Source organism: Podarcis liolepis, assembly GCF_965112155.1.
Source record: "Podarcis liolepis genome assembly, chromosome: Z".
Lineage (NCBI taxonomy): Eukaryota > Metazoa > Chordata > Lepidosauria > Squamata > Lacertidae > Podarcis > Podarcis liolepis.
The window spans coordinates 844,010-869,213 of NC_139570.1; the positions used below are offsets into that span (position 1 = coordinate 844,010).

At 43.3% G+C, this 25,204-nt stretch overlaps 1 protein-coding gene across 2 annotated transcripts; it reads right to left on the reverse strand.

Moving 5' to 3' along the window:
• Positions 1–1,645: 1,645 nt before the first annotated feature.
• Positions 1,646–23,978, reverse strand: PHF6 (PHD finger protein 6). Of its 2 annotated transcripts, XM_083486553.1 has the most exons (12): positions 23,626–23,776; positions 23,185–23,244; positions 13,417–13,590; positions 12,915–13,016; positions 10,522–10,655; positions 10,291–10,334; positions 8,399–8,559; positions 8,118–8,261; positions 7,465–7,569; positions 6,838–6,971; positions 3,738–3,864; positions 1,646–3,428 (listed from the first exon to the last, which is right to left on the reverse strand). In XM_083486553.1, the coding sequence occupies exons 3-11, from the start codon at positions 13,552–13,554 to the stop codon at positions 3,738–3,740; spliced, it is 1,089 nt and encodes a 362-aa protein (XP_083342679.1). In that variant the 5' UTR covers positions 13,555–13,590; positions 23,185–23,244; positions 23,626–23,776; the 3' UTR covers positions 1,646–3,428. The 2 variants fall into 2 exon arrangements, with proteins under 2 accessions (XP_083342679.1, XP_083342678.1); XM_083486552.1 differs by lacking the exon at positions 23,185–23,244 and having other exon boundaries at positions 23,626–23,978.
• Positions 23,979–25,204: the final 1,226 nt, after the last annotated feature.

The window sequence follows — 25,204 nt, forward strand, 5'->3', positions numbered from 1 at the left end:
CACCCCACATAACATTGTGCTAAATTGTTAGGTGCTGTGTTTTTAAAGCTAAACTGTGTGGCGTGCTTGTTAAAGGAGGCAGAGAGAGAGAGCTGTAGCCCAAGGGGTAGAGTTACAATATACAGGCAGCCCTAAAGCCACACATACTTTTAATGAAATGGATCTGCTTTTTGGATATGAGACAAACTCTGCTCAAGAACATCTAAATATTAACCCTATCCCTGCCACCCTTGGGGTGGTGCTGTGTGAATATACTGTCTGTACAGTGGTACCTCGGGTTAAGGACTTAATTCATTCTGGAGGGCCATTCTTAACCTGAAACCTGAAGCACCACTTTAGCTAATGGGGTCTCCTACTGCTGCTGGAGCAGGATTGCTGTTCTCATCCTGAAGCAAAGTTCTTAACCCAAGGTAATATTTCTGGGTTAGCGGAGTCTGTAACCTGAAGCATATGTAACCCGAGGTACCACTGTATTCCCAAAAAGCACTTGGAACCAGATCTCTCTCACACACTGAAGGATCCAGCAAAAATACTTTTTAAGGCTACCTTTAATACATGGCAATTCGTGTTTCCAACAACCATGAAAATGTCTCTGGGTGTCCATAGCCAGATACTTGGCCCTTGGGTAGCTAATGCTGTGGGGAAAGCACTTTATAGTTATTAAATTCAGCTGCAGTGATGAAATAAGTGAACTGGCAGGCATACCCTGTGTGAGCTTTAAACCTTCCCCAAGCGAGACAGAGCTGTCCCCACATTCTAGAAACTGGATGGTATCAGCAACTGCCCATATCAATGAATGGGTTGCTCCTCAGTTGGTATCTTGATCAGCCAGTCCCTAAATTCTTCTGTTTCTTCCCTTTAGGAGCAGGAGTGGCTAACATAGGCCCTCCAGCCGCTTTGGACTACAACTCCTATCAGCCACAGCAAATGGCAATGGATGATGGGAGCTGTAGTCCCAATATCCAAGGGGACCACACAACAGCTTCCCCTGCTCTAGAGGAAAGTGCCTTTATGGTATATTTAGGCTCAGAAGAGACCACTACCCCCACACCAAATATGCTGTACCTCTTCAGTGGAAGCTGGTTTGTTAGCCAGTTTTGGCTGAAAAGCAAACAGATGCTGCCAACAAGTGTGCTTCTGTTCCCGAGCAGAGTGAAAGCTTCAACAGCTTATTTACTTCTGATGCTTCTCCCTTTATTTCACAGAAAGGCTGAGTATGATCATGGGTATCAACTTAAGCTTATTCCCATTTATCAATGATCTATAGATGAGCCTTCCTAGGCACTCTGAACTCTGACATGGTCAACATTCTTTGTTCCTGGGTGTCATTACAGAGGTTGGAGGTTGACAGCAGCATGTGTTTTTCTTTGTCTCCCATCCAAGTACTAACCAGGCCCGACCCTGCTTAACTTCCAAGATCAGATGGGATTGGGTGCTTTCAGAGTGGTGTGGCTGCAGGCTTTTTAAAAGAATTGTTTGGAATTTTGCTGGCATTTTTCATGTCCATTCTGAATGCATCACGACTCACACTAGACTTTGAAACTGCTTCCTAAAAGAAGTAAAATAGCCCTAACACTAGTCTAATATAATAAATTATGAGTGTATTTAGAAACGATTACAGGAATAAACAAACACACACAACTCATGCTTTGGAAAGAGCGCAGAGCCTGGCAGAAATCTATTTCAGTACAAGTTGCGCCTTTAATCTTAAATGTTACAATACAAAAAAAATTTAATAATAATAAAAATTGGTCAATGGCATAAGAGCAGTTAACTTTTATACACAACTTTTCTACGAAGACTGCATTCCTCCAGGAAGTTTTCAAATGCAACTGGATTGTATTCCAATTTGAGGGAGTATTTGTTCTTATACACAATAGCTAAGTCCCTCAACACATCAATTAAATGCATTTAAAAAAACAATAAAGGATCAAAAATAAAATGAAACTCAAAAAGGCTTCAGAAACGGAAGTCAGAAACATAAATCATATTCATGGAGTGCTTTTTGCCACATCCATGGCTAGTGAACCTTTCTGGTTTTCTGACCAGTGGTCAGTATATTTCCTTTTGCAGTTTTGCCTCGAATTCAAAAGAGATAACAACATTTAGAGTGAACTTGCTAGCTTGCAAACAAGTATATATATATATTTTTGGTTGTGTTGAAAACAATAGGCTTTACTAGGACAACAGAAGAAATGAATAGAAATACCAAGATTCAATGACATCATAACTGGGATGTTAAGACTTGGCATAAATTAGGCTCCAGCAGAGCATTTGGAAGATTTTAACAGCATTTAACTTGCTGATATGCCAGGAAGCCTTAATCAAATACTAGAACATTCTCATATAGTGGTCACAAGACTCAAAATAAATACTGACCTCTTTCTATATTAAAAAAAGAACACAAAAAAAAACCAAAACCCAGAATCTTATTCTGCATTCTTCTTACAGCATACGGGATCTGTACATATTTTATTTTTGGACAAAACATGATGTGTTCCACGCAGCACAGAGCAATTGAGGTATGATGTCCAATAAAGGTGGCTAAATTCCATAGTGAGAGTTAAGCAGGAACTCTTAAATCTAAGACAGGTTGAGTGTTCCCCCCACTCCTGCAGCCTCCAGAAGTGAAGACTCTGTTTTCAGTTGCCATTAGCCACAGGTAAAGCAGGGAGACTAGAAGAGGTGGTGAGTGGGTGGGAGCAGGGGGGAAAGAATGAACCACAGCCCTTTGGCATGAGTACTGAAGCTCACAGCTTATAGTCAACAGCAGCTTGAGTCATCTCCAGCAAGGAATGCTAGGCAGTAGAAACCATCTTAACAGGAATAAAGATCCAAATGTTCAGCACATGCTCTTGGAGCTGCAGGATTCTTTTCTTTTTTTCCTATGCACTGTGTGCTTTTGCAAAAGAGAGGACAACAGTTTCCCTCCATGGTTCTTAAGTGAAGGTAAATGCAAAATGCACTTCTTTACAGTCTTCCTATGGCACAGTCATGTCTGCTTTGCACGTTAAACCTTCTGTCTTTCCCTTGCTGCACAAAATCATTGAACCTAACATATTCCGCATCTTGGAAGATTCATTTAGTCCAGAAACCATGCTTACTATTTCAATGTTTGCTGTTGTTTTGACACTGTACACATTTACATCTCATTTGTATAGTGTTTCAGGGTAGGTGTGTTGTTCTCTCCAAACACTGCAGACTAACTAACTACATAATATTGACATGCCGCTCATCGAAGGCTCACACATGAACACTTCTGGCAGCTCAATGACATTTCTAACAGTCAGGCAGTAAAAAAAAAGAAAAAGAAAAAAGGGGGGGTCCCCACCCCTTTCAGACTTTATAAAGCCTTTTTTTTAAAAACAACAAAACAAAAACAAAAATTAGTAATCATGGATGTCTTATTCATTCCGTTTAACTTCAACCTGTTTAAAAGATGACAGGGAGGGAGAGAGCAGATTTTAAAATAGTACAGAATTAAAAAAAGAGAGAAAAGCAGGTTACTTAACTGAACATGACAGCTACGTTTACTGGCAGAAAGGCAGAGTTTTTCGTAAAGTTAGCTAAGGTTGAGAAATATTCCTGGATTCTTCTGCAACAGGGCTCCAGTTTTTTTAAAAGTAACAAAAACTAACCTAATCATTGGCAATTGCTCAACTTAAAATATACCACAAATAACTACACTATTTTAACTGTGGCACCCCTGGAGGGCTGGCAGGTGAGAACTTCCATACCTAGTTTCCATTGAGCTGCTGCGAAACTCCACTATGGTCAGCTATTGACCTCTCGCGGCTTTTACTCTCTCGCTCTTCGTCCTCTTCATCTCGCTCATCGTTCCCACTGTGGTTTTTACAGTAAAGCCTAAGAAGACAATACAAAGTAGGGGCGGGGGGGGGGGGGAACAACCCATGTCACGGGGTGTTCATCTAGTCCAGTGTGTGCCATTGTGATTATGTTTACGTTTGCTTTTTAATGTATTTCACCAGTTGAGTTTTATGAGCTATTGTAAAACCAACCTGAAAATGTTTAATTTAAGACCAGGGATAGAAATGTTTTAAATAACCTAAATGAATGGGTAAATATTCTGGCCTTAGGGAAAGCCAAACAAATTTAGTGGTTCTAACTTTGAGATAGGCAATGCTATCGTGTCTCTCACTTGTGCATTGCTTCCTTGCTGTTGTCACCAACTATCTATAAATGGGGCTAAGGTTCCTCAATCACTGTAAAGCTAATGGGGGGGGGGGGGAGAGTAGGATGGGACTGATCTCTGAAGGTATTAGTAGTGAGGCTGAATTTGACCAAAACCCTTTCTTCCCTTGCAGCAAAATATCTTCCACCAAACTACTGTCCAGAGAATAAAAAGACTTTGGAGTGTTTGACCAAATCTGTGCTAATCCAGTTCTTGCTGGTCCTTCATGGGTCTCTTGTACATACAGATAAGGTCACATGCAGATCCCACAATAATTCCTAACCCCTTCAGAGCAGCCAGGCTAATCTAAAAGCCTAATATGCAATTGTGAAATACAATGGACCACTGCCATTTATTTGAGTAGTTACATAAGGGAATGTGGAAAGTATTCATCTCTGTTCAGTATTCAGTAGCATATAAGGGGTGAAATGGAGACAATAAATATCTAGCATCTATTTGGTATTCAGAAAAGTTCTACTCACAGTTAACCAACTGAAATTAATGTACATTAATATTTAAAATCTTTTTTCCCCTGAAAAATTTCCAGTGCCCTATGTCTACTGGAATCTCATTTAGCACTTACTTAGCACTGATTTAATCAACAAAACTAAAAGAAGTATAGCATTTAAATTTTATATGCTATTTAAAATCTCTCCAGATTTTCCAGTAGCCAAAATATTTGTACTGGAATATTTGATTAGGGAGAAAAATAAGCACTGTTGAACTACACTAATAGCCCAATCCAAGCATGTCTATTCAGAAGTAAACGGCTCCTTTACTCAATGGGACTTATTTTTCCTCAAATGTGTACAGAAACAACCTAATGAATCTTACTTCTAATTAGATACAAAAATGATCACTCTGCGTTATACTCAATCCATTTCAAAGCTTATTTATAAAACACATTTTACTGAAACACTTGTAAATATTATAAGCCATGTCAACTCATGGCATGTGTTAGTTTATGTGGCTTAAATTAAGGAGCTTGGGGGGGGGGCAGAATGAAGGCACCGAAAACCATTAGAGTACTAATTCTAACATGGCACAAAGCCCTAAGCACACACACACAGACACATACATATATAAACATATCACAGCCCCCTGAATAAAGTTCACTACAATTCTCAAGCTGTCCATGTACAGATATATTTATTTGCATACATAATGTATCCCCCCAATGAATGCTTCAGTACGTATTCTTGTTCCCAGCATGGCTAACAATAGCAATAAGCATACAACTAAAAATCTATTAAGTTATTAATTAATTTTATATTGGGAATATGTTTTTTCCAAGTCCCAACAAAAAATACATAGCAGCTGAAAGCTTTGTGGGAGCTTTTCTGCTTCACACCACTGATTGTTAAGATGCTGTCTTTGGGTGTGAAAAGCACTTGTTGAACTCAATCCATTGGACATGGCTTTCCTTCCAGGTTCCTAATACTGCAAATTCTTTAGGAGGAACTAACTGAATCAGTTGAGCACAAAAAGCCGGAACTAAGAATCATTCTATCCTCCCTGCACTGCAAAGCAATCCAACAAGACTGCTCAAGACGTCTGAAGGCACTTTCCAGGTAAATCAAGCTAAGAAACTCAAAGAAGGAAAAACAAATAAGGCGACATGAAGCCAAACCACCAAATCTGAAGAGACAGAACTTTCACCACACTGTTCAGGAAATGCCACTTTGTAACCAACCTTTGGGGTCAGACACAATGGCAATAAGGCCATTAGGCAATTTGGGTGTGAACCTGGGGTGCTGGAGAGCAGTCATCCGTAAGAAGAACTGTCATAGGAAACTGCAGTTGGTGTTGAAACCACCTAGAAAGGGTCAGAAGGCAAGTGATGGCCTGAGCTCCCAGAGAGACAACACTGGGCTGGACAAACAGCCTGGTATGCTGTCATCTCACTTTGGCCATCACTTTCAGCAAATCCCTTCTCAGCTTCCATTTGCTATTTGCTTTGGGGGGGGGGGGCGAAGAAATAACTGCATAAGAACTATTCAGCTAATTATAAACAGGAGTGGGGAGCTTGTAGCCCTCCAGATGTAAGTAAACTCAATTCAGCCCAAGCCAGCGTGGCCAATAGATGATGAGAGTTGTAGTTCAGCTACAAGGAAGGTCACAGGTTCCCCATCCCAGGTACAGACAATGTTATTAATACAGACCCACTAAATCAGAGGTTGGGAACCTGTGGCTCTCCAGATGTTGCTAGGCTACAACTCCCATCACCCCTGACCACTGGCCATGCTCAGCAGGGTTGATGGAAGTTAGAAGCCACCTACAACTGAGGACTGCAGACTCCCCACCCCTGCACTACATTTAGGAACACAAAGAACATGGTTGTAGAGCAACGTTTCAAAAGCATGCTTTTTAATACATTAAAACACACAAGTTTAACTTTGGCAGAATGCCTTGCTAATTTCAAAACAGAGCGCTTACTGGAAACATTATTCTGTGTTAAGCATAGTGAAGAAGTCTACAGTCTTCAGTGGAACAAATTGAAATATACTGCCTCATGCGAGTTTCCTGTTGGCCAAAACATATATGCTATTCACATCAGTTCAACTACATAGAAATGATAACCCCATGGCCAGCCTGCCCTATGCTCCAGTAAAGTGTGTGGCAAAGTAAAAGAGAATGGCATTTACTTGTAAATTCCTCGTGACATGTTCTCAATGTATTTTGCTTTGTCTTGCACTCCACAGTGGTAATGGTAAGTCTTGATACAGGCTTTGATTTCGCATCCAATAGTTGCACCAGACTGACTACAAAGGGTGCATTTCTGTTACACACAGACATTAGAGGGAGGAGACAGACAGACAGACAGACAGACACACACACACACACACACAGAGAGAGAGAAAGGGGGGGCAGGGGAGAGAGAGAGAGGTATTAATCTATATCTTCCTGCTTCACAATAAATTTCATATTCTTAAAGTTCTCATTTCTGGTAACATTTTTCAATAGCATGCAAGCAGTTTGCTGGGGAATTCATGTTATTAAAACTTTTAAAAGTAGATACAGCCGCTCAACATGCATTACTTTCTATCTGCAATAGTGGCTAATGTGAGAGACCAGGGGAGACTTGCTCCAAACATCTGCTTTACTACAAAGCTTATTCTGTCACTTTGGGTCAGTCACTGTTCTCAAGTCTACAGTTGCTGTTGAGAAGAAAGGGTGCAAGAAATCATGTCTGCAGCACTCAGCTCTTTGGAGAAGAGGCAGGGTAAAACCCAGGTGGGTGGATAGGTCAGGCTCAGACAAGAAGGACATACCATTCTTTTCCCTCGTTTGATTTCTTGAAGTACAGTTTTAATATCAAAATCACCAAACTCTGCCCTTGAAGTTGTTGTCAGTTGTACAGTGCCAGAAGAGAACAGCTAGGAAGAAAGGAGAGGCAAAATATTAGGAATGTGGGAAACCTTGGCTGTGTGGGACGTCAAAAAAGGACATGTGACAGGCCGATGGCGATGTGCTGAGGCTTTAAAAGGGGTATGGGCACATTCACTGAGGGGAAAAGAGATCAGTCAATGACTACTAAGTATGCTAGCTATATAGGTTCAGAGGCAGTACACAGTGAGGGGACAAGTCTTGGCTTCAAGGCTTGTTTATAAAGGCATCTTGGAAACATCTGGCTGGTAACTATGGGAAAGAGGATGCTGGACTAGATGAACCTTTGGTTTGACCCTGAAGCACTTTTTATGTCATTAAACTAGGTGGCACCGTGAAGTGTGCAAGAGGTTGTGTCTTCTCCCAACATCACAGTGGATAGGGAAGTGGGCAAGCCCTGGCTGGTAGACGGCTATATTTCAAATTAATGTGAAGCTCTGAGGAGGTGGACATCCAGCTTATGATACTATGTCATGGGAAAAGTTTCACTGAAAACGTTTGAACTCCCAGAGAATAAGGACAAAATGACTTTTCTCACCATGCACTTGTAATGTGCAGCTGCCTTTTTGGCATTGAATATATGAAGCTTCCCTCGAGCTTCATTTTCTTCTTCACCTGCATGACAGAATCCACATTTAGGTTTTGTATCACTGGGGCTGCTTCTGTGTGGCGATCTGTCTCTCTGGAAGAAAAAAACTTTTCTAAAATGTGCCAGAACAAGAAATATGGTTTCAACACAAGGCAACAAAGTAAGTTCATTATAAAAAAGAGACCTAGACTTCTTTGAGAGGTTTATAAACAAACATAGAAGGCACTTACATAAGAACTGCTTTCTACATCATCTGTGCCATGTGAAGATGTGGATCGAGTATCTTCTGGCTGCCCTTTGAGACTCAATTTTCTGGGCCTTCCTTTGCGCCCCTTCTTTTTGGGAGGGGATGTTTCCAACTCATTTAGTTCATTTAAACCTTCTCCTAAATCTGAAGGAAGAAAACCCCCACACATAAAAAGGCTAGAATGGTTTTTCACAAGCTCCTGTAGGGTACACACCCACTGGCACAAAAGATTGCCTGGGGAGGAAAGCAGGGTTTGCTTTGACACGGCAGCAGCAATTTATTGCGCTAAACCCAGGCTACTTTTTAATTATTTGAAAACCTGTGTTATGAGACCCCCATGTTCCCCACTGCCAGAATCACAATAACCTGGGAAAGCAAGTTCCAAATACCTTATGTAAGCTCACTTCCAGTTATAGGAACTGATACGGCTAAGTTCTCCCATGTTCACTTCTCCCATTACTTCTGAATATACATAACAGATTCCCAGAATAAGCAGCCAAAGAGCAAAAACAAGTATTTTCTTACAGTGTTCCTTGAATTAAACAGTGCAGTTATTAGAATGTCTACTCAAACCATTAGGGTTTGCTTATTCTGCTTGTTCAATGTACTGTACACTGAATAGATTGTTGTTCTGTTCTTGCTAATAAGTCTTTTGAGACAAAAAAACATGCAGGCTCCCGTTTCTCTAGAGGTCGAAGCACACTCTGCTCATGGAGTTTTGATTAAAAATGTGGACACTTTTTCAATGAGCCCAACTTCAGCCACACACCAATAGTGAGGGAACACACCAAAGGCTGGGGGAACAGCCTTTTTGGTATTTTTGAGGGAAAAGTAATTCCACGTGTGCAGACAGGTTAGAATTCACAGTGGAATTTAGGCCAGATAATGGAACATGTTAGGTAAAGGTGAAGGGACCCCTGACCATTAGGTCCAGTCATGACCGACTCTGGGCTTGCGGCGCTCATCTCGCTTTATGGAACATGTTATACACAGCCAATTCCTTTTTCTTTTCTTTTTTACATTAGTGTGCAAATTAATGCATTCAAATCAGAAACAAAGCTAGACACCCCACACCTGCAGATAAACTTTGAGGAACTCATCTCTGTAGTGTTAGGATTTAGTTCAGAAAGAAAGCAACACATCATAAGGTTTATAAACTCTCGCAAATAGTGTTGAAAGTGTGAAGAGAACTTTTTCCTCCTACTCCCATAATACTAGACCATCACACAATGTGCTACTGGTTGCTAGAATAAGATGTGCTGATTGCTTAAATGGCATTAAAAGACAAATTCAGAGAGGATGATAGGCCCATGTGCAACCTCAGTTTTCAGAGGCAATGCTATGCTATGGTTTAGTGCAGAGCTTTCCAAACTTTTCACGTTGGTGACTCACTTTTTGGACATGCATCATTTTGCAACACAGTAATTCAGTTTTGCTAGCAAACTAGAGGTTAAACTAACCCCTTTCTAGCCTGGTGAGAAGTGTGGGGAGCATTCATGCGACAAACCCACACACTGTTGCTGACACACTAGTGTGTCACGACACAATTTGGAAAGCTCTGGTTTAGTGATCCGTGGACAAGCCTCCCATTCTCCTCCTTCTACCACTTCAGCAGAGATTAGTCACTTTAGAAGAATAGTGACTTGCCATGTCATAGGACCCAGGAATTCTGGCTCAAACCCTGATTAGCTGAGTTGGCTTTTGGCTTGTTTAAGGACTCTTCTTTGCTTATGCTTGTGATCAAGGAAGGTTTACTCAAAGAGTAATTTATTTCTTATTAATATGCTTCTGCCCTCATCCTATTTTCTCTTGACTGGAAAGCGTGTACTTTTTGATGTGGAACTACTTAAAACAATGAGCTATGAATAATTTTACCTTCAGAGTTGTGTGGTGCTTTCTTGTGTTTTCGACATAATATCCTAGGGATAGAACATTGGAGAGAGCAAAGTCAGCCACAAAGGAAAAGCTTTTATATCTGCTTAGAACTATACCGTCACTAATAAGACTTCAAGGCACTTTGCACTGAAAGAAATCCACCTCAGAAAATCTCTGCTTGAGTACAAAAGTTGGTTCCTTTAATGGTGGAGAAATGCAAGTGGTCCTTACATGTAAATGCCTTGAGAAGGTTTCTCTCGGATCTGAGCTTTATCATGCAACGCACAATAGTAGTGATAAGTCTTGTGGCAGGTTTTTACATCACAACCAACAGTTGCTCCAGGACAGTGGCATAAGGAGCACATCTGAAAGCAGGAAAAAGACACACATTTGGAACCTTTCTTCTTACCAGCAAAGGCAATTAGAGCAGAACTGAGGGAAAGGAAGCTTACTGCACTGAATTGGTACTGCTATTTCTTTTGCATGATACTTTAGAATGTGAAAAGGAAGCTGCACCAAATTAAAGGCAGAGGAAATGTGTATTCAGTCCGAATAAAAAGGGATTATACTGTACTTCAGTTTCCATGTTAAGTCTGTTACAGCAAAAACACAAGTTAAAGGCACCTTAAAAACCAACTAATTATGGTATCAGTTACAGATAGGTAGCCGTGTTGGTCTGCCATAGTCAAAATGATAAAATTCCTTCCAGTAGCACCTTAAAGACCAACTAAGTTAGTTCTTGGTATGAGCTTTCGTGTGCATGCACACTTCTTCAGATACACACGAAAGCTCATACCAAGAACTAACTTAGTTGGTCTTTAAGGTGCTACTGGAAGGAATTTTTTTATTTTAATTATGGTATAATAGCTTTTGAGCACTATGGTCCATGAAAGCTTATGCCATTGTTGGTCTAAGGTGCCATTAGACTCTGAGATATTCTACACTTATATATCACCTACTAACTCGGATAAGTAGCAAAGCTACACTTCTGAGTTACACTGTGTGTATCTATCTGGCACACGGATGATCTTCAGACACTCCACTGAAATCAAGAGGAAATGCAGAAGCCCCAAATACAACTAGCTTTGTATGTTAGGCAAGAAGTGAAACAGTCTGTATTTAAGTAGCTGCCGAATTAATCCATGATTTGCAACACAATCCAATCACTTTAGGAAACTTGTGGTTCGAGGACCCGATCCCCGCGTAGTGGAATGAAAACACAAGGACACGTGATATAAGGTTAATGGGCAAGAAAAGGCCACAACTTTATAGATTACAGCAAGTGAAAAGGTATTGGCTTAGGCATTGGATTACGTCAGCTGACTCCACCCCCTCAGAGAGGGGTGAGTCTAAAACAGGGGGGTTTATTCACCAGTAGGTGGAGCCTGTTGATGCTAATCCAACTATAGGCTCTCCCCTGATGTCACCGGGGGTCGTGCCATGGCCTCCCGCCAAGCAGGCATCGGACAGAATACACAACCGCCGGATTCCTTTAACGGAATACCCAAAATTGAAGGCGCAGGCGATGGCCACACCTAGCCCTTCGACACACCACAACACATTATTCCAATGCCTAACCTACCCACCAATACCACGAAAGTTGTGACGATTGCTATGAGGTAGGCGAAAAAACCAAAAAGCCTAATGCCAAATGGAAAAATTCCTACCAGGCCCCCCGGACAACCAGGGCGACCAACCTAAGGTCCATAGCAAGGCCAAAAGAAAACTGAGACCCTGAGCTCTAAAGGAGTGGAGGGTGGGTGACTTGCGACGGGACGACGAAAAGTGAGGCCGGAAGGCTGGTGCCGCAGCAATTTAGGCTGCTAAACACGCCCTCTCGCAGGCACCTGGTTGGGTGCCTGCCTGTGGGCATGGGGACCAGCCAGGTGAGTGGGAGGCAGGGGGCTAACGCCCCCTGCTTGAGACGGAGTCCGGATCCCGACCACAACCACTTCACTCTCTTGCAGGAGGAGAGTCTTTATCAGTGTACAAAACAACTTCTATTAAAATCTTTTCAAGATCAGATGTTTGGCAATGCAGACAATTCTGTTACTGAAAACAGCTGCAAAACTACTGTTGAGCACAAAAGCAGCATAAGAGAGTGTGCCTATTGCCTTCTCCAAACACTGTTTTGTTGCAGTAGCTGTTCTCCTATGGCAGCTTTCTACACAAATACATTACAGTGCAGTGGTATAGAGACAGACACACACACACAGACACACACAAACACACATAGGGGTTTCTTCAAGAACAGTGGCAATTCACTTTAAAGCTCCCAGACCTTGCTGTGCCAGAAAATACAGGATGGAGCAGAATGACCCAGGGCTGCTGCATCCCGTTTTGCAACTGGAGATGAAATGGAAATGTGCTGCCCCCTTCCTGCTGCCAGCGCCATGTCTCTCTTACCTGAATTGCATGCTGGAGCAAAGTGCTGGCAGTGGTATCGCCTTCCAGCAAAACCTTGTGAGATCTCACAATCTCTGGAAGAGCTCACAAGATTTCAGTGAGACCTTGCTGGAAACTGGCACTGCTGCTTCTCTGCTGGCAGTTTTATCAACTTACTGAACAAAATTTCATTTCGAGTTGAGCTTTTTCACCTTCAAGAGCTAGAAATGCCATCTTACCAGCTTGGTACCTCTTTTTATTTCCTTTTCAACGTCTTCAATGGAAAAGCCTCCAAGACTCTCATTATCAGAGTGTGAAGATACCAAAGCAGATGAAAAAAGCTAAAAAGAGACCAAAAGAGAGAACGAGCAAATTGTGACTTCAGGACTGATTAAATTAAAGACAATATCAGAACTTCTACATTAGAGAGAGGTTTCTTAACATGCAGTACTATAGGAAGTTATGAATATATAATGTTCTGTTCTAAAGCATTTTAATGGGCAGTATGATCCTATGCATAAGCTTACTTGGACATCAGTCCTATGAATTCAACAATGTTGACACCTCCCGAGGGGGTGGGGGGGGATCACACTAAAAATAACAATGAGAGGCAACTGAGGGGAGAATTATCAGGGTGGAGGAAGACTCAAGTACCCCCTCCCACCTGTTAAACTCCTCTTAGCCCACTGCAGCAGTGTTCTGCCCTAAGAGCAGCTTCCAGCAGTGTTTGGGAGCACTTACCATACACTTATGATGTGCTGCCACCTTCTGGTTTTCAGAAAGCAGTAGCTGCCCACATTCGTTATCTTTATTGGATCTGCAGAAGCCGCACTTGCGCTGCCTGCCAGGTCCCTTTTTCTGTCCAGCTGCTGCCGACATGATTCTTACAGCAGTTCGAAGAATGCTACTTCAAGCCTTGCCAATGCAACACAGAACAGGAAAAAAAGAGGGTACAAACAATCATGTTAGCCTCTCTCTAGTTCACCAGCTATTTAGCATTCCTTATCAAAGGCATCTTCAAGATTTAAAACGCCTTGTGGTGGACCATGGCGCTTCCAAGTAAATCTGCATGTTGCCAAAGCAGCCCTTCTGCAAGGAATGAAAACTGACAAAAACCCCAACAGGAAGAGTGCCCAAATAAAGAAAGTTGAAAAAAGACAAAGAGCATTTGAGAAGAATGGATATCATACCATCTTGAACTTAGAATGCTATAAATCAGTCTTGAGCCCCACCCTGCTTTTGCTATTGATTTATTTTCAGCTGCCCTAGGAAAGTCAATTGTATTTTAATACAAATTTTTAGAAAATATTGTAATAGAAAGCACTCAACACTGCATCATTTGCAGGCTCTGCTTGTAAATAACAGAGGATCAAAATTTATCTTGTGGCAAACTGCTGATGAATGATTTAATTTGCTCATCCATGGGGTATGCACATTACAGAAAGCATCAACATCTGAGCTTGTCAGGTAGAAATGTTTATCCAATTAGTTAAAATGTGGCTATCTGGTACCAACCAGATTTCCCAATCATTCTAAAATAAGAATATTAGAAGCCTCCAAGTCACCAGGACATCTGCCATTGCCTCATTGAGAGAGTCATGCATGCAGCTACAAACTCATAAACTTGTGCAGTATGATACAGATCAGCACTATGGCATGCATAGCTTTCTCATGTATGTGCAAAGAGCTACAGGAGTTTGGGCCAGAAGACTGAATGAACCACACAAACACTAACAGCACAGTGCTATGCCACTGAGCAGGTAACACTCTGGTCTTCGGAAGCTGTGCATGTGGTTCTGGTCTTGACATCACACTTGTAATCATGTGAAGAACATAGAATGTCAACCATTCTTTGCAGCAGCATCCAGAAGCTGTATGTGCACATGCATGTGTGTGCGCGCATACACACACACACACGTTTTATTCCCCCCACCAAATAAAGTAACTTCTTTGTTGCATCATACCAAGAGCATACCTCATCCAACATCCTGCTTCTCACAATGGCTGGGCAGATCATTCCAGGAACCCTACAACTGGGGCTTGAAGCCAACTGCCCTCTCATTGTTGCTCCCCTGCAACAAGGTCCAGTGGCATCCTGCATATGGACACGGGCATTCCTTGTAGCCACCAGGGCTAAGAAGCCTTTGATACAATGCTCCATTATTTTGTCTAATCCTGTTTTAAGGCTAGAGGCCATCAACACCACAGCTTGTGGCAGCTTGTGCAATGTATTGCTCTGCTTTCCTTTGGACCACATCAGTGAGGCGTGTGTGTGTGTGTGTGTCTCTTGTCGCCTAGGCAGCCCAGGATCTCCATGTCCACTGCCCAGGTTTGTGCCTGGGAAGGTCACTTCAGTGCTACTAACATAGCAGATTGACTTCACTCCTGGAGGCACACTTTATTGTCTCTTGAGACAGATGCTAAGAACTGGTGCTTCTTTGTCTAGCCTGAATCAGTTTCTTTTGATGCTCCAGTCTAGTATTATTTATAATATTATGTATTATGATGCTCCAGTCTAGTATTATTAGTATTATTCTAGTATTATGACAGGTGCAGATAACAACAACAACAACCACTCACTTTCCCCACAGCATCATGGCAGGGTGCCCCCCCCCCCCAAATCTGGAAAGCATCAGATTTTGGAACCTTTCCTTTTAGCAGAGTGGGCTTAGCTTCATAATAATTTTGGTTGCCTTATCTCAGCTCTAATGTATCCTTTTTGAGATGGGATGACTTCAAACATATTACCACCACCATCTTCTTCAGTTATATCCCACAACTCCTCCAGGTGGTGTACATCAGTGGTTCCCAACTGGGGGTCCGTAACCCACCCAGGGGGTCCATAGCACCATTCACATAACAAAAACTACCATAGAGATATCAAAATTTTCAAAAGTAGGGTTTTTTCAAAAGCTTGGCTTTAGAAAAACGGGTCCACAGTACTTAGCTAATTGGGAGCCATTGGTGTACATGCTTCTCCACCTCTCTGCATATCCACAAAATAACATTTTGGAGCTGGAAAAAGTATGTTAAATTTCTAGGGACTGATAACTAGTTTTGTGGCAAATGACTGAAGTGATTTTTTTGCCAGCTCTTCGTCATAACCATATGTCAGGAGTGCTCTTGACAACCATATGTCAGGAGTGCTCTGATGGTGTTTCCTGCTTGGCAGGGGGTTGGACTCGATGGCCCTTGTGGTCTCTTCCAACTCTATGATTCTATGATTCTATAATATATGTGGTGATTTGTTGACCCAGTAACAGGAGCTCAGCTCACTACCAAAAAAATAGGCTAACAGAAGAACAAAAAAATTTATTTATTTATTGTTGAAGGGTTTATATTGGGCCTTTCAAAACATGCCCACTAGGCATATTTTAAAATGAATACTATTTTCACACTTCAGAAATGCAAGCACAGCAAAATGCAAGGCAAGAAATTTAATAAAATACTTCAACTTCCAACATAACAATTTCTAAGGCATCTAATGAAACTAACAGAACTGTTGTTAAGTTTGTGCTTTTTACTTAAAATTTAGTTTGTTAGTGCCTTTAGTCTTCAAAGTGTCATAATTCTAACACTGTCTGACATTTATAAAAATCAGGCAAAACTTTCTAGAATGAGATGTTTGACCACCCTATTTCAGAATGCAATAAAATTTTCCATTCTTTTGAGATTTTTTTAAATGAAAACTTAAATATTAGTCTAAACCACTTCAAACCTTCAAGAACAACCCTTGTTGCACTCTAGTGTAATCAATAAATGCCTCAGTTATGCAGATAGACACAGATCCATTTCTGATTGGGTGGTGCCACCACGGCAGTAAACAGTTAGGCAGTGGCATGGACCTGTGGTCATCCAGACATCATTGGACTCCTCATTATCATCATCCCTGGCTACTGACCATGCCAACTGGGGTTGCCAGAAATGGTCCAGCAACATCTGGAGGACCACAGGTTCCTCACTACTGGTTCATGCCCATCCCTCAGAGTGCACTCCTCAACCTTCCCTTGCATAAAAGCAACAGTAGCAATGCACTCCTTCTGAAGAAAGTTTCAAATATCTGGAGGACACCAAGTTGGGGAAGGCTGCTGTATTCACTGGCCTTTGCAGTATAGTTGCCTTACTTGTCCTCACAACACTGTCCTTGATTTATGGGGAGATGCTGGAGCTCAGTGGAAGCAGAGCATCAGCTTTACATGCAAAAAAGGCCCCAGGTTCAATCTCCTGGCATATTCAAGTAGGACTAGGATATGTTGCTCTCTGAAGTCTTGGAGTGATGCTATGATCAGTGTACATAGTACTGAGCTAAATAGACCAGTGGTATGGCTTTGTATGAGGCGGTTTCCTATGTTTATGGCCTACAATGTTTTTCTCTTTAAAATCCAGTTTTAGTTCAAGCTTTCCTGCAATATAATCTGAAAAAACCACCAGCTGAACAGGAACCACCAACTTTAAAAAGTCAATGCACCATAGAAACCTGAATATGCACACACATTCCTGAACTGGAAACTCTTCTGACAATTTCCCAGCTAATAACAGAAGTCACATGCCACTTTACACAGCATAAAAGTTTAAGAATAATAGAATCATAAAGTTGAAAGAGACCACAAGGACCATCGAATCCAACCCCCTGCCAAGCACGAAACACCATCAGAGCACTCCTGACATATGGTTGTCAAGCCTCTGCCTAAAGACCTCCAAAGTAGGAGACTCCACCACACTCCTTGGCAGCAAATTCCACTGCCAAACAGCTCTTACTGTCAGGAAGTTCTTCCTAATTGTTTAGGTGGAATCTTCTTTCTTGTAGTTTGGATCCATTGCTCCGTGTCCGCTTCTCTGGAGCAGCAGAAAACAACCTTTCTCCCTCCTCTATGTGACATCCTTTTATATATTTGAACATGGCTCTCATATCACCCGTTAACCTCCTCTTCTCCAGGCTAAACATGCCCAGCTCCCTTAGCCGTTCCTCATAAGGCATCGTTTCCAGACCTTTGACCATTTTGGTTGCCCTCCTCTGGACACGTTCCAGTTTGTCAGTGTCCTTCTTGAACTGTGGTGCCCAGAACTGGACACAGTACTCCTTGGAATTTTTTAAACAGGACAGGAAAATCGGTTTCCAGGTGGAAAAATCAAAATTAGAAACCGAACTGTTAGAACCCAATACTAAGAATTTATCTAGAATGTACAACTTGCTGTTGAGATGGAACACACAGGATGAAACAGTTAAATCGGCTATGATTAAGTGGGCTCAGGATGTTGGACACAACATTATGTCAGCTGACTGGGAATGGTTATGGAACACCGGTATTAAATTTACGGCATGTAATGCCTTAAAGGAAAACATTATGAAAATGGTATACAGGTGGTACATGACCCCAGTCAAGCTGGCAAAAATCTATCATTTGCCCGACAATAAATGTTGGAAGTGTAAAGAGACTGAAGGTACCTTTTATCACCTTTGGTGGACATGCCCGAAGATTAAGGCCTTCTGGGAAATGATCTACAATGAAATGAAAAAGGTACTTAAATGTACCTTTCCTAAAAAACCAGAGGCCTTTCTCTTGGGCATTGTCGGCCAATTGGTGACAAAGAAAGATAGAACTTTTTTTATGTATGCCACAACAGCAGCAAGAATACTCATCGCAAAGTATTGGAAGACACAAGATTTACCCACGGTGGAAGAATGGCAGATGAAAGTGATGGACTATATGACATTGGCCGAGATGACAGGCAGAATCCGTGACCAACGAAAAGAGACGGTGGAAGAGGAGTGGAAAAAATTTAAAAGCTACCTTAAGGACTACTATAAACTTAATGAATGCTAAAATGTTGTGGTTTCCAGAAGCAAAAGGGTACAGGGATATAAGGTTAGACTATAAAAGAGGACTAAGATGATAGAGATTGGAAAGTAACAATTGGGAGTTGCTAGTTGAATTATGGACATTGGGATGCAGAGAGGGGGGGTATGGGGAAGTCCAAGAAAAGAGGTTTATGAAAATATGTTTGAAATTATACGTGTATGTTTGTCTTTTTTAGTGTTTGTTTGTTTTTCTTAAAAATGTTGTAAAACCAATAAAAATTTTATAAAAAAAAAAAGAACTGGACACAGTACTCCAGGTGAGGTCTGACCAGAGCAGAATACAGTGGCACTATTACTTCCCTTGATCTAGATGCTATACTCCTATTGATGCAGCCCAGAATTGCATTGGCTTTTTTAGCTGCCGCGTCACACTGTTGGCTCATGTCAAGTTTGTGGTCAACCAAGACTCCTAGATCCTTTTCACATGTACTGCTCTCAAGCCAGGTGTCACCCATCTTGTATTTGTGCCTCTCATTTTTTTTTGCCCAAGTGCAATACTTTACATTTCTCCCTGTTAAAGTTCATCTTGTTTGTTTTGGCCCAGTTCTTTAATCTGTCAAGGTCGTTTTGAAGTGTGATCCTGTCCTCTGGGGTGTTAGCCATCCCTCCCAGTTTGGTGTCATCTGCAAATTTGATCAGGATGCCCTTGAGTCCATCATCCAAGTCGTTGATAAAGATGTTGAATAAGATTGGGCCCAGGACAGAACCCTGTGGCACCCCACTAGTCACTCTTCTCCAGGATGAAGAGGAACCATTGATGAGCAGCCTTTGGGTTCGGTCAGTTTCTTCCAGAAACATCAACAGTAGCAACACAATGGTTTCAGACTAAAGATTGTCACTGCCTATAAATGCATTCCAAAGATACTTAATTCGCCAACCCAGAATCCTAACTTCTTACTTGCAAGACTACTCAGGAATCAAGTTAAACATGTATGTTTACTGAATCAGGGCCTTAAGCATCACCAATATGTTCTAGTGGATTCTTTATGAAGGTTTGATTACTACCATGATGTATTTAGCAGAATAAAACTGGGGAGGGAACCCCACCTCCTTTCAAAACAATATTCAAGGATTTATTTCTCCATAGCATGGCTTTATGGGTACAAAGACAGAAATGTGACCATTTCCCCCTATAAATGCCTATTGTGTCTTGAGCCCTTCTTGTGGCCCCACTGCACTTTTCTAAATGGCTCATTTCTAAGGCATGGGGGGAAAGGCTGGCTCAAAAAAAGCTTCAACCAGCAGGCTATTTATTAAGTACAGGAGGAAAAGCAGCAGTGATGTCACCTAAGCCATGGAAAGGAGGGAAATTCAAGAGCTTGTCTTCATGCTCCATTTAGCTGCTAGAGTCAAGTCCTAGCCTGTCATTTCTCCAAAAGGACAGGGCTTCAGAGGTCTCAAAACGACCAAACATTTTAGTATGATTGGGTATACTTCACATTTACGTTATAACAAAAACATGCTTAGGATTTCCTGGGTTTGCAAGAGATCTTGCAACTGAGAAGTAATGCAGTAGCAACATACAAAGAGGAATGTAGGCAATTGAGCAGGTGCTTTTGGACTGAAAAAAATTGTGGCACTAGCATTATTTCTGAAAATGATCACTGGAAATCTTTATGCTTGGCTTTCAGAAATGTAAACAAAGTAACTATGGAACAAATGGCAAAATTCTTTTTGGGACTGCAAATTAATGCTCCAAGAATGTGTCTGAAAGGGGTTAGCATCCATGGTGCCAACTTTGAATACTATGGCATTCCCCTTTAAAGCCCTGTAACAAAATACTAGAAAATAGAGAATAGAAGTGCTTAACTTGACCTGGATTCTGCTGTGTGTGTGTGTTTGTAGTAAAAGATTAATAGTCAGATTCAAAGCAGTAAATGGAAGTCAGATTGATTTAGGCTTCCAGCCCTATGTAAAAATAGCAGACTTTAAAACTGTGTTGCCACTTAAAGATATTTGTGCAACAGAAACCCTAGTTTTGTTACAGTGCACTCAACAGGGAACTTCGGTCAATCCCAGCTAACATGTTCATCCTTTTGATAGACAAGCCTGCAGACACCCATTGCCCACTGGCATGCTTTTATATCTTCACAAGTATGTGCAGAATTTTTATCTGCACACCCAAAACAATTATATGCAATGGGCCTCAAGCACTTGGGGTGTATTTATTGGGTGAAACAACAATGGGAGCCACAAATCACAAGCCAGAGCGCTACAGATATCCAAAGCAGGCAAATAAGCACCTGTGCTTTTTCCACTTCTGCTGTGTGCATACAATTGACAATGGCATTAGCCAGGCACACTCTGTGCCAGTTCTTCAACATATGTGCTTGTTCTCCATTGTCAGTCAGGCACAATTCAACCTTGAAGTCCCTAAATGGCGTTGGTACAATATATTTTAGGGAACTGCTACCTTCCATTATTTGTTTGCTAAATCCACCCAGCTAAGATCATCAGCTGAGCACAACATAGTACACCCTTGCAGTTTGAGTAAGGCATCTTCTAATGGGATACTCACATTCTGACGGAACTTAAGACAGAATAGTACAAGCATTCTAATTGCTCTCACCAATATCTGTGTGCATATCAAACCAAGAAATTTATTCCAGAGGTTTGGGGAGGTGGAGGCAGATAACAAAAGCTTGATTTTTAGGAGATGGCCTGGGAACCAAACATCTCTCTATATAAAAAGCCCCTTTCAAGTTTTACACATTACGAGAATTTAATACAAGTGACAACTACTGTCGGTCCCATAAGGAATGAGCTTTTAGTTATTCAAGATGAAGCAAGACAATTACTCAAGACTCAGAATGTTCAGAGAATCGGTGACACTTGGTCAAAGCTCTCCAAAGGTGTTTGTCTTCTACCAAAGGCCAGTGAAACAAAACCCAAATGTGAAGAGGCTACAGAGAACATTAAGAAGTTTCATATGGAACCGGATGTGTATGTTTCATGTTGCCTACTGGGCAGCTATTCATATCCATACATATTTTTCAAGATCTCAGGAAATGTACTTTTCTCTCCTCCTGAGTGCTCTGCAAACACACCATAGCTACAGGAAAGTAATACTGAAATGAAAATAGAAACAGGCAGGGTGATCAGAAAAATTCATTTCCATAGAGCTCCCCTGGTCCACAGCCAACATGGGACACTATGTGCCCAGATAGAAATGTTACTATAGCAACATCATCTCACCAAACTCCTTGCTGTACCTTTTTTTTACAGATAAATGCACTTCCAATAGACTATGCCTGAAACCAGAAGAGGATTTATTATTGAATTTGTACCCCAATCTTTAATCAAAGAGCAGCTAACATACAACCAAAACAAGGCAGTCTATAGTTCCAGGCTTAGAATCTTAAAAAATGCGATATACAAGGGAAGAAGGATGGGAAGGGAAGAGGAAAATAACAACAAAAACTCAGGCACCAGTTTCTAAACACTCATTCCTATAGTGGCTGGCTGGCAGAGAGCAATAGGATAACTTGCAATGGCAGGCATAGGAAAGCTGCTTTGTACAGTTAGATCCTTGATGCATCTAGCAGCTCAGTGCTGTCTATAATGATTGGCAGCATCCATCCAGTGCTGCAGACATGGAATGTTTCCCAATCATACCCAGAGTTGTTGGGACTTGAACCTAGAACTTTCTGCATACAAAGCAGAAGCTATACTGCAAAGCTGCAGCCCTTCCCAACCCTTCTACAGCAGAGACAGCAGGCACATTTTAAGAGCTGGAAGTCCCACATTCATCTCACCTCAGCCACAAACTCATTAGAGCTGCAATCCTGAGTATCTACTAGAAAGTAAACTACACTGAACATCCCAGGACTTATTCCCAGGTAAACATACATGGATGGGCAGCTTAAAGCAAACCATTGTGCCCTAACACTCAGATTTGCAACAAGGGGGAAACCAACTGGCCGTGCAGGGCAAGGACAAGTGAATAACACACAAAACCCTGGGCATCTGAAAATGTGCTAGCTTAGTGCAGCTAACAATGAAGCTATTGTGAACATAAGAGCCTGCTGAATCGTTGCAGGAGGCTGCATTAGATGACCGTCAGGAGTCCCCTTCAACTCTACAATTTGGTGATTCTATGAATCAGGCGAAAGGCTCACCTAGTCCAGCATCCTGTACTCACGGTGGCCAGCCAGATGCCTGTGGGAAACCTGTAAGAAGGATTCTAGCATAAAAGCGCTCTCCACCTCCTGTGGTTTCCATCTACTGGAATTCTGAAGCATTGCTGTATTACAAAGACATAAACTCTTGTTTTTATGATGACATCCTTCTGAAGCCAGCAAGGCAACGCATGGTATCAAGGAATAAGTCTCACTGAATGCTATGGGCTTTCCTTCCAAGAACAGGTGCTTAACACAACAGCTCTACTAGTCAGATATTCTGATTGTGCATGGGTATGTGTCGGTGGAATTCAGTACAGGTTTGCTTGGGTGTCAGCCCCAGCGACCTCAATGCAGTTTCCCTGTAAGTCAGTCCCATCCCCAAACCGCGAGTTTAGGCCTAGAGCGCCCAGGTGTAGACACGAAGACTTAGGACACGTGGGCCCACTCCGCCCAGGTGGGACTTAGTAGCTGACTGACCTTGCACCGCTTCCCCCGCCCCACGCCCAGCAGCCCCTTCCCCTTACAGACCCATCTCACAAGGCTCCTGCGAAGAGCGGGAGAGGAACCTTGTACTTGGCGTCGAGCCCCCTGGAAGAGAAAAGTGCGCGGTCAACCTCAGCAAACGACCCAGCGAAGCAGCAGCAGCAGCAGCAGCAGCAGCTGACCCGCAACTCGGCTGCAGGGCCCCCGGAAAGGCTGGCGACGGGACGCAATGGCCATGGGGGGGGGAGGGAAGAGCAGCCTCCCCTTTAGTTCCTGGGCAAGGAGAGAGGGAGGGAAAGGCAGCACCCTCCTCTGGGGATGGCTGGACTAGGTGGCCCCTGGGCGACCCTCCCAGCCCGGCGAGGGCGGCAGGTCCCCCCGAGGCCCCCCACCGCAGGGGAAGCGGGTGTCCCGGCCCCCACCCCAGGGCAGCGAGGAGCGGTTCCCATGGCAACCCGGCCCTCCGGGAGGGGGCGTGGGACTCACCCGGTCGGCTGGGCAGGAAGGAGCGCCTCTCGGCCGCCCCGGCAGCTCCTCGCTCGGCGTCAACCGCCCTTTTCCTCCGGAGGCTCCGCAGCAGCAGCAGCAGGAGGAAAAAGACGCCGCCGCCGCCGCCGCCGCCGCCAAGCTTGACGCAAGCACGCACGCACGAACGGCGCCTGACGCCCGCGAGACCGGCGTTTTATGCCACGCCCTCAGCCAAACCAAGCGGCTCGCCTGCCCTTTTGGCCGCCGCGGCGGCCGCTTACTGCGCATGCGCCCTGATTGGGGTGGTTTTTTAAAAACCCAACTAATATGGCGACTGCGAGGGACTCGACTTTCCCTCACGCGCCTTTGGTGGCGGGATGGAAGGAATAGTAGGGGTTAACCAGTCTCGCGCCTGCGCAGAAAAGGGAGCGGGAAGAGGCGGAGTGGCTAACGCGCGCTCGTTTCCAATGGAGGAGTCCCGCGCATGCGCTGCTGCTACTGCTGCTGCCGCCGCCGCTGCAGGTTTTGTTTCGTTTGATTTTGTTAAAGAGGAGGCGGCGCGTCCGGCTGTTTGAAAGGGTTGAGCGGTTTTGAGCATGCGCCCCTCTCCCGATTATAAATGTGTTTGCTTAATTCCACCCCGGACATTTAGTGGGAATAACGCAGCTGGACCCGTCAGCGCTTAGGGGCGTGTGGGAGTGCTTTCAGCACTGGTTGCACGGAATGTGTTTGCGACCCCCCCCCCCTCAGAAAAATACGCCAAGCCAAAGTTTTGTAAAAAAGAAAAGAAAAGCAAAGCCTCACTCTCCAAGGGACAAAATAACCAGGACTGTGAACTATCGCATCACGGCCCCTGAAGGCGCGGGGGGGGGAAGGGGGGAGAAGTGTTACCTATCACCGGTCAGTGGGACAAAAAAGGAAGGCGACTCCCAGGCTTCTGGTTCATGTTCAGAGGAGAGATGGCATAGGAGAGGGGCCACCACTGAACAAGGCACCTCTTGCGCTCCCCGCCTCGTGGCTTCTTATGGCGGGCGGGCAGCGAGCAGAGGCGCTCCTGATGACCGCAGTGCGCAGGTGGGTCAATACCTTGGTAGACAACCCCGGACAGTTTAGGCTCTTACCTGCTAATGGCAAGGCCTTGAATTGGGGCCCAGTAACTTACCAGCAAGCCAGAACAGCGCGTCCAAGGTTGGCCGGGCATGAACCCTCATTGGGCCACCTGCCGGGCTGCAGCTTCTGGGCCATCTTCAACAGAAAACGTATTGCAGCAGTCTATCCCAGAAGTTACCATGGGGTGCTGGGACTACGAAACAGTCATAGCTGGTGAATCAGCTGTAGCCAGGCAAATGTGACCCTCGCATTAGAGGCTACATAAGGTTGCAGTGATCGTTTGAAGCTGAGGAGCTCCCCAAGCTATGCAGCTGCTCCTTCTGGGAGCATGCTGACCCACTAGCAAAACCGGTCACCTTCCCAATGCTTGGGCCCAAGGACCACCATTCACCCCCAGTGCCCTTCAGCTTCAAGTTTACCAGCTCAGCTGCCAGGTGAGAGTGCATAAGTTTGTATCTTGAAGCATTTATGGTTGTTTTGAACTATG

Bases quoted from the DNA above. Each gene is read 5' to 3' on its own strand.
- PHF6 (XM_083486552.1), bottom strand. From the start codon at position 13,554: ATGTCGGCAGCAGCTGGACAGAAAAAGGGACCTGGCAGGCAGCGCAAG. The intron at 8,560-10,290 runs GTAAAATTATTC...TTCTTCCTTCAG, and splicing joins AGCACCACACAACTCTGAAG to ATTTAGGAGAAGGTTTAAAT. The intron at 3,865-6,837 runs GTAAATGCCATT...TTGTCTTCTTAG, and splicing joins ATGTCACGAGGAATTTACAA to GCTTTACTGTAAAAACCACA.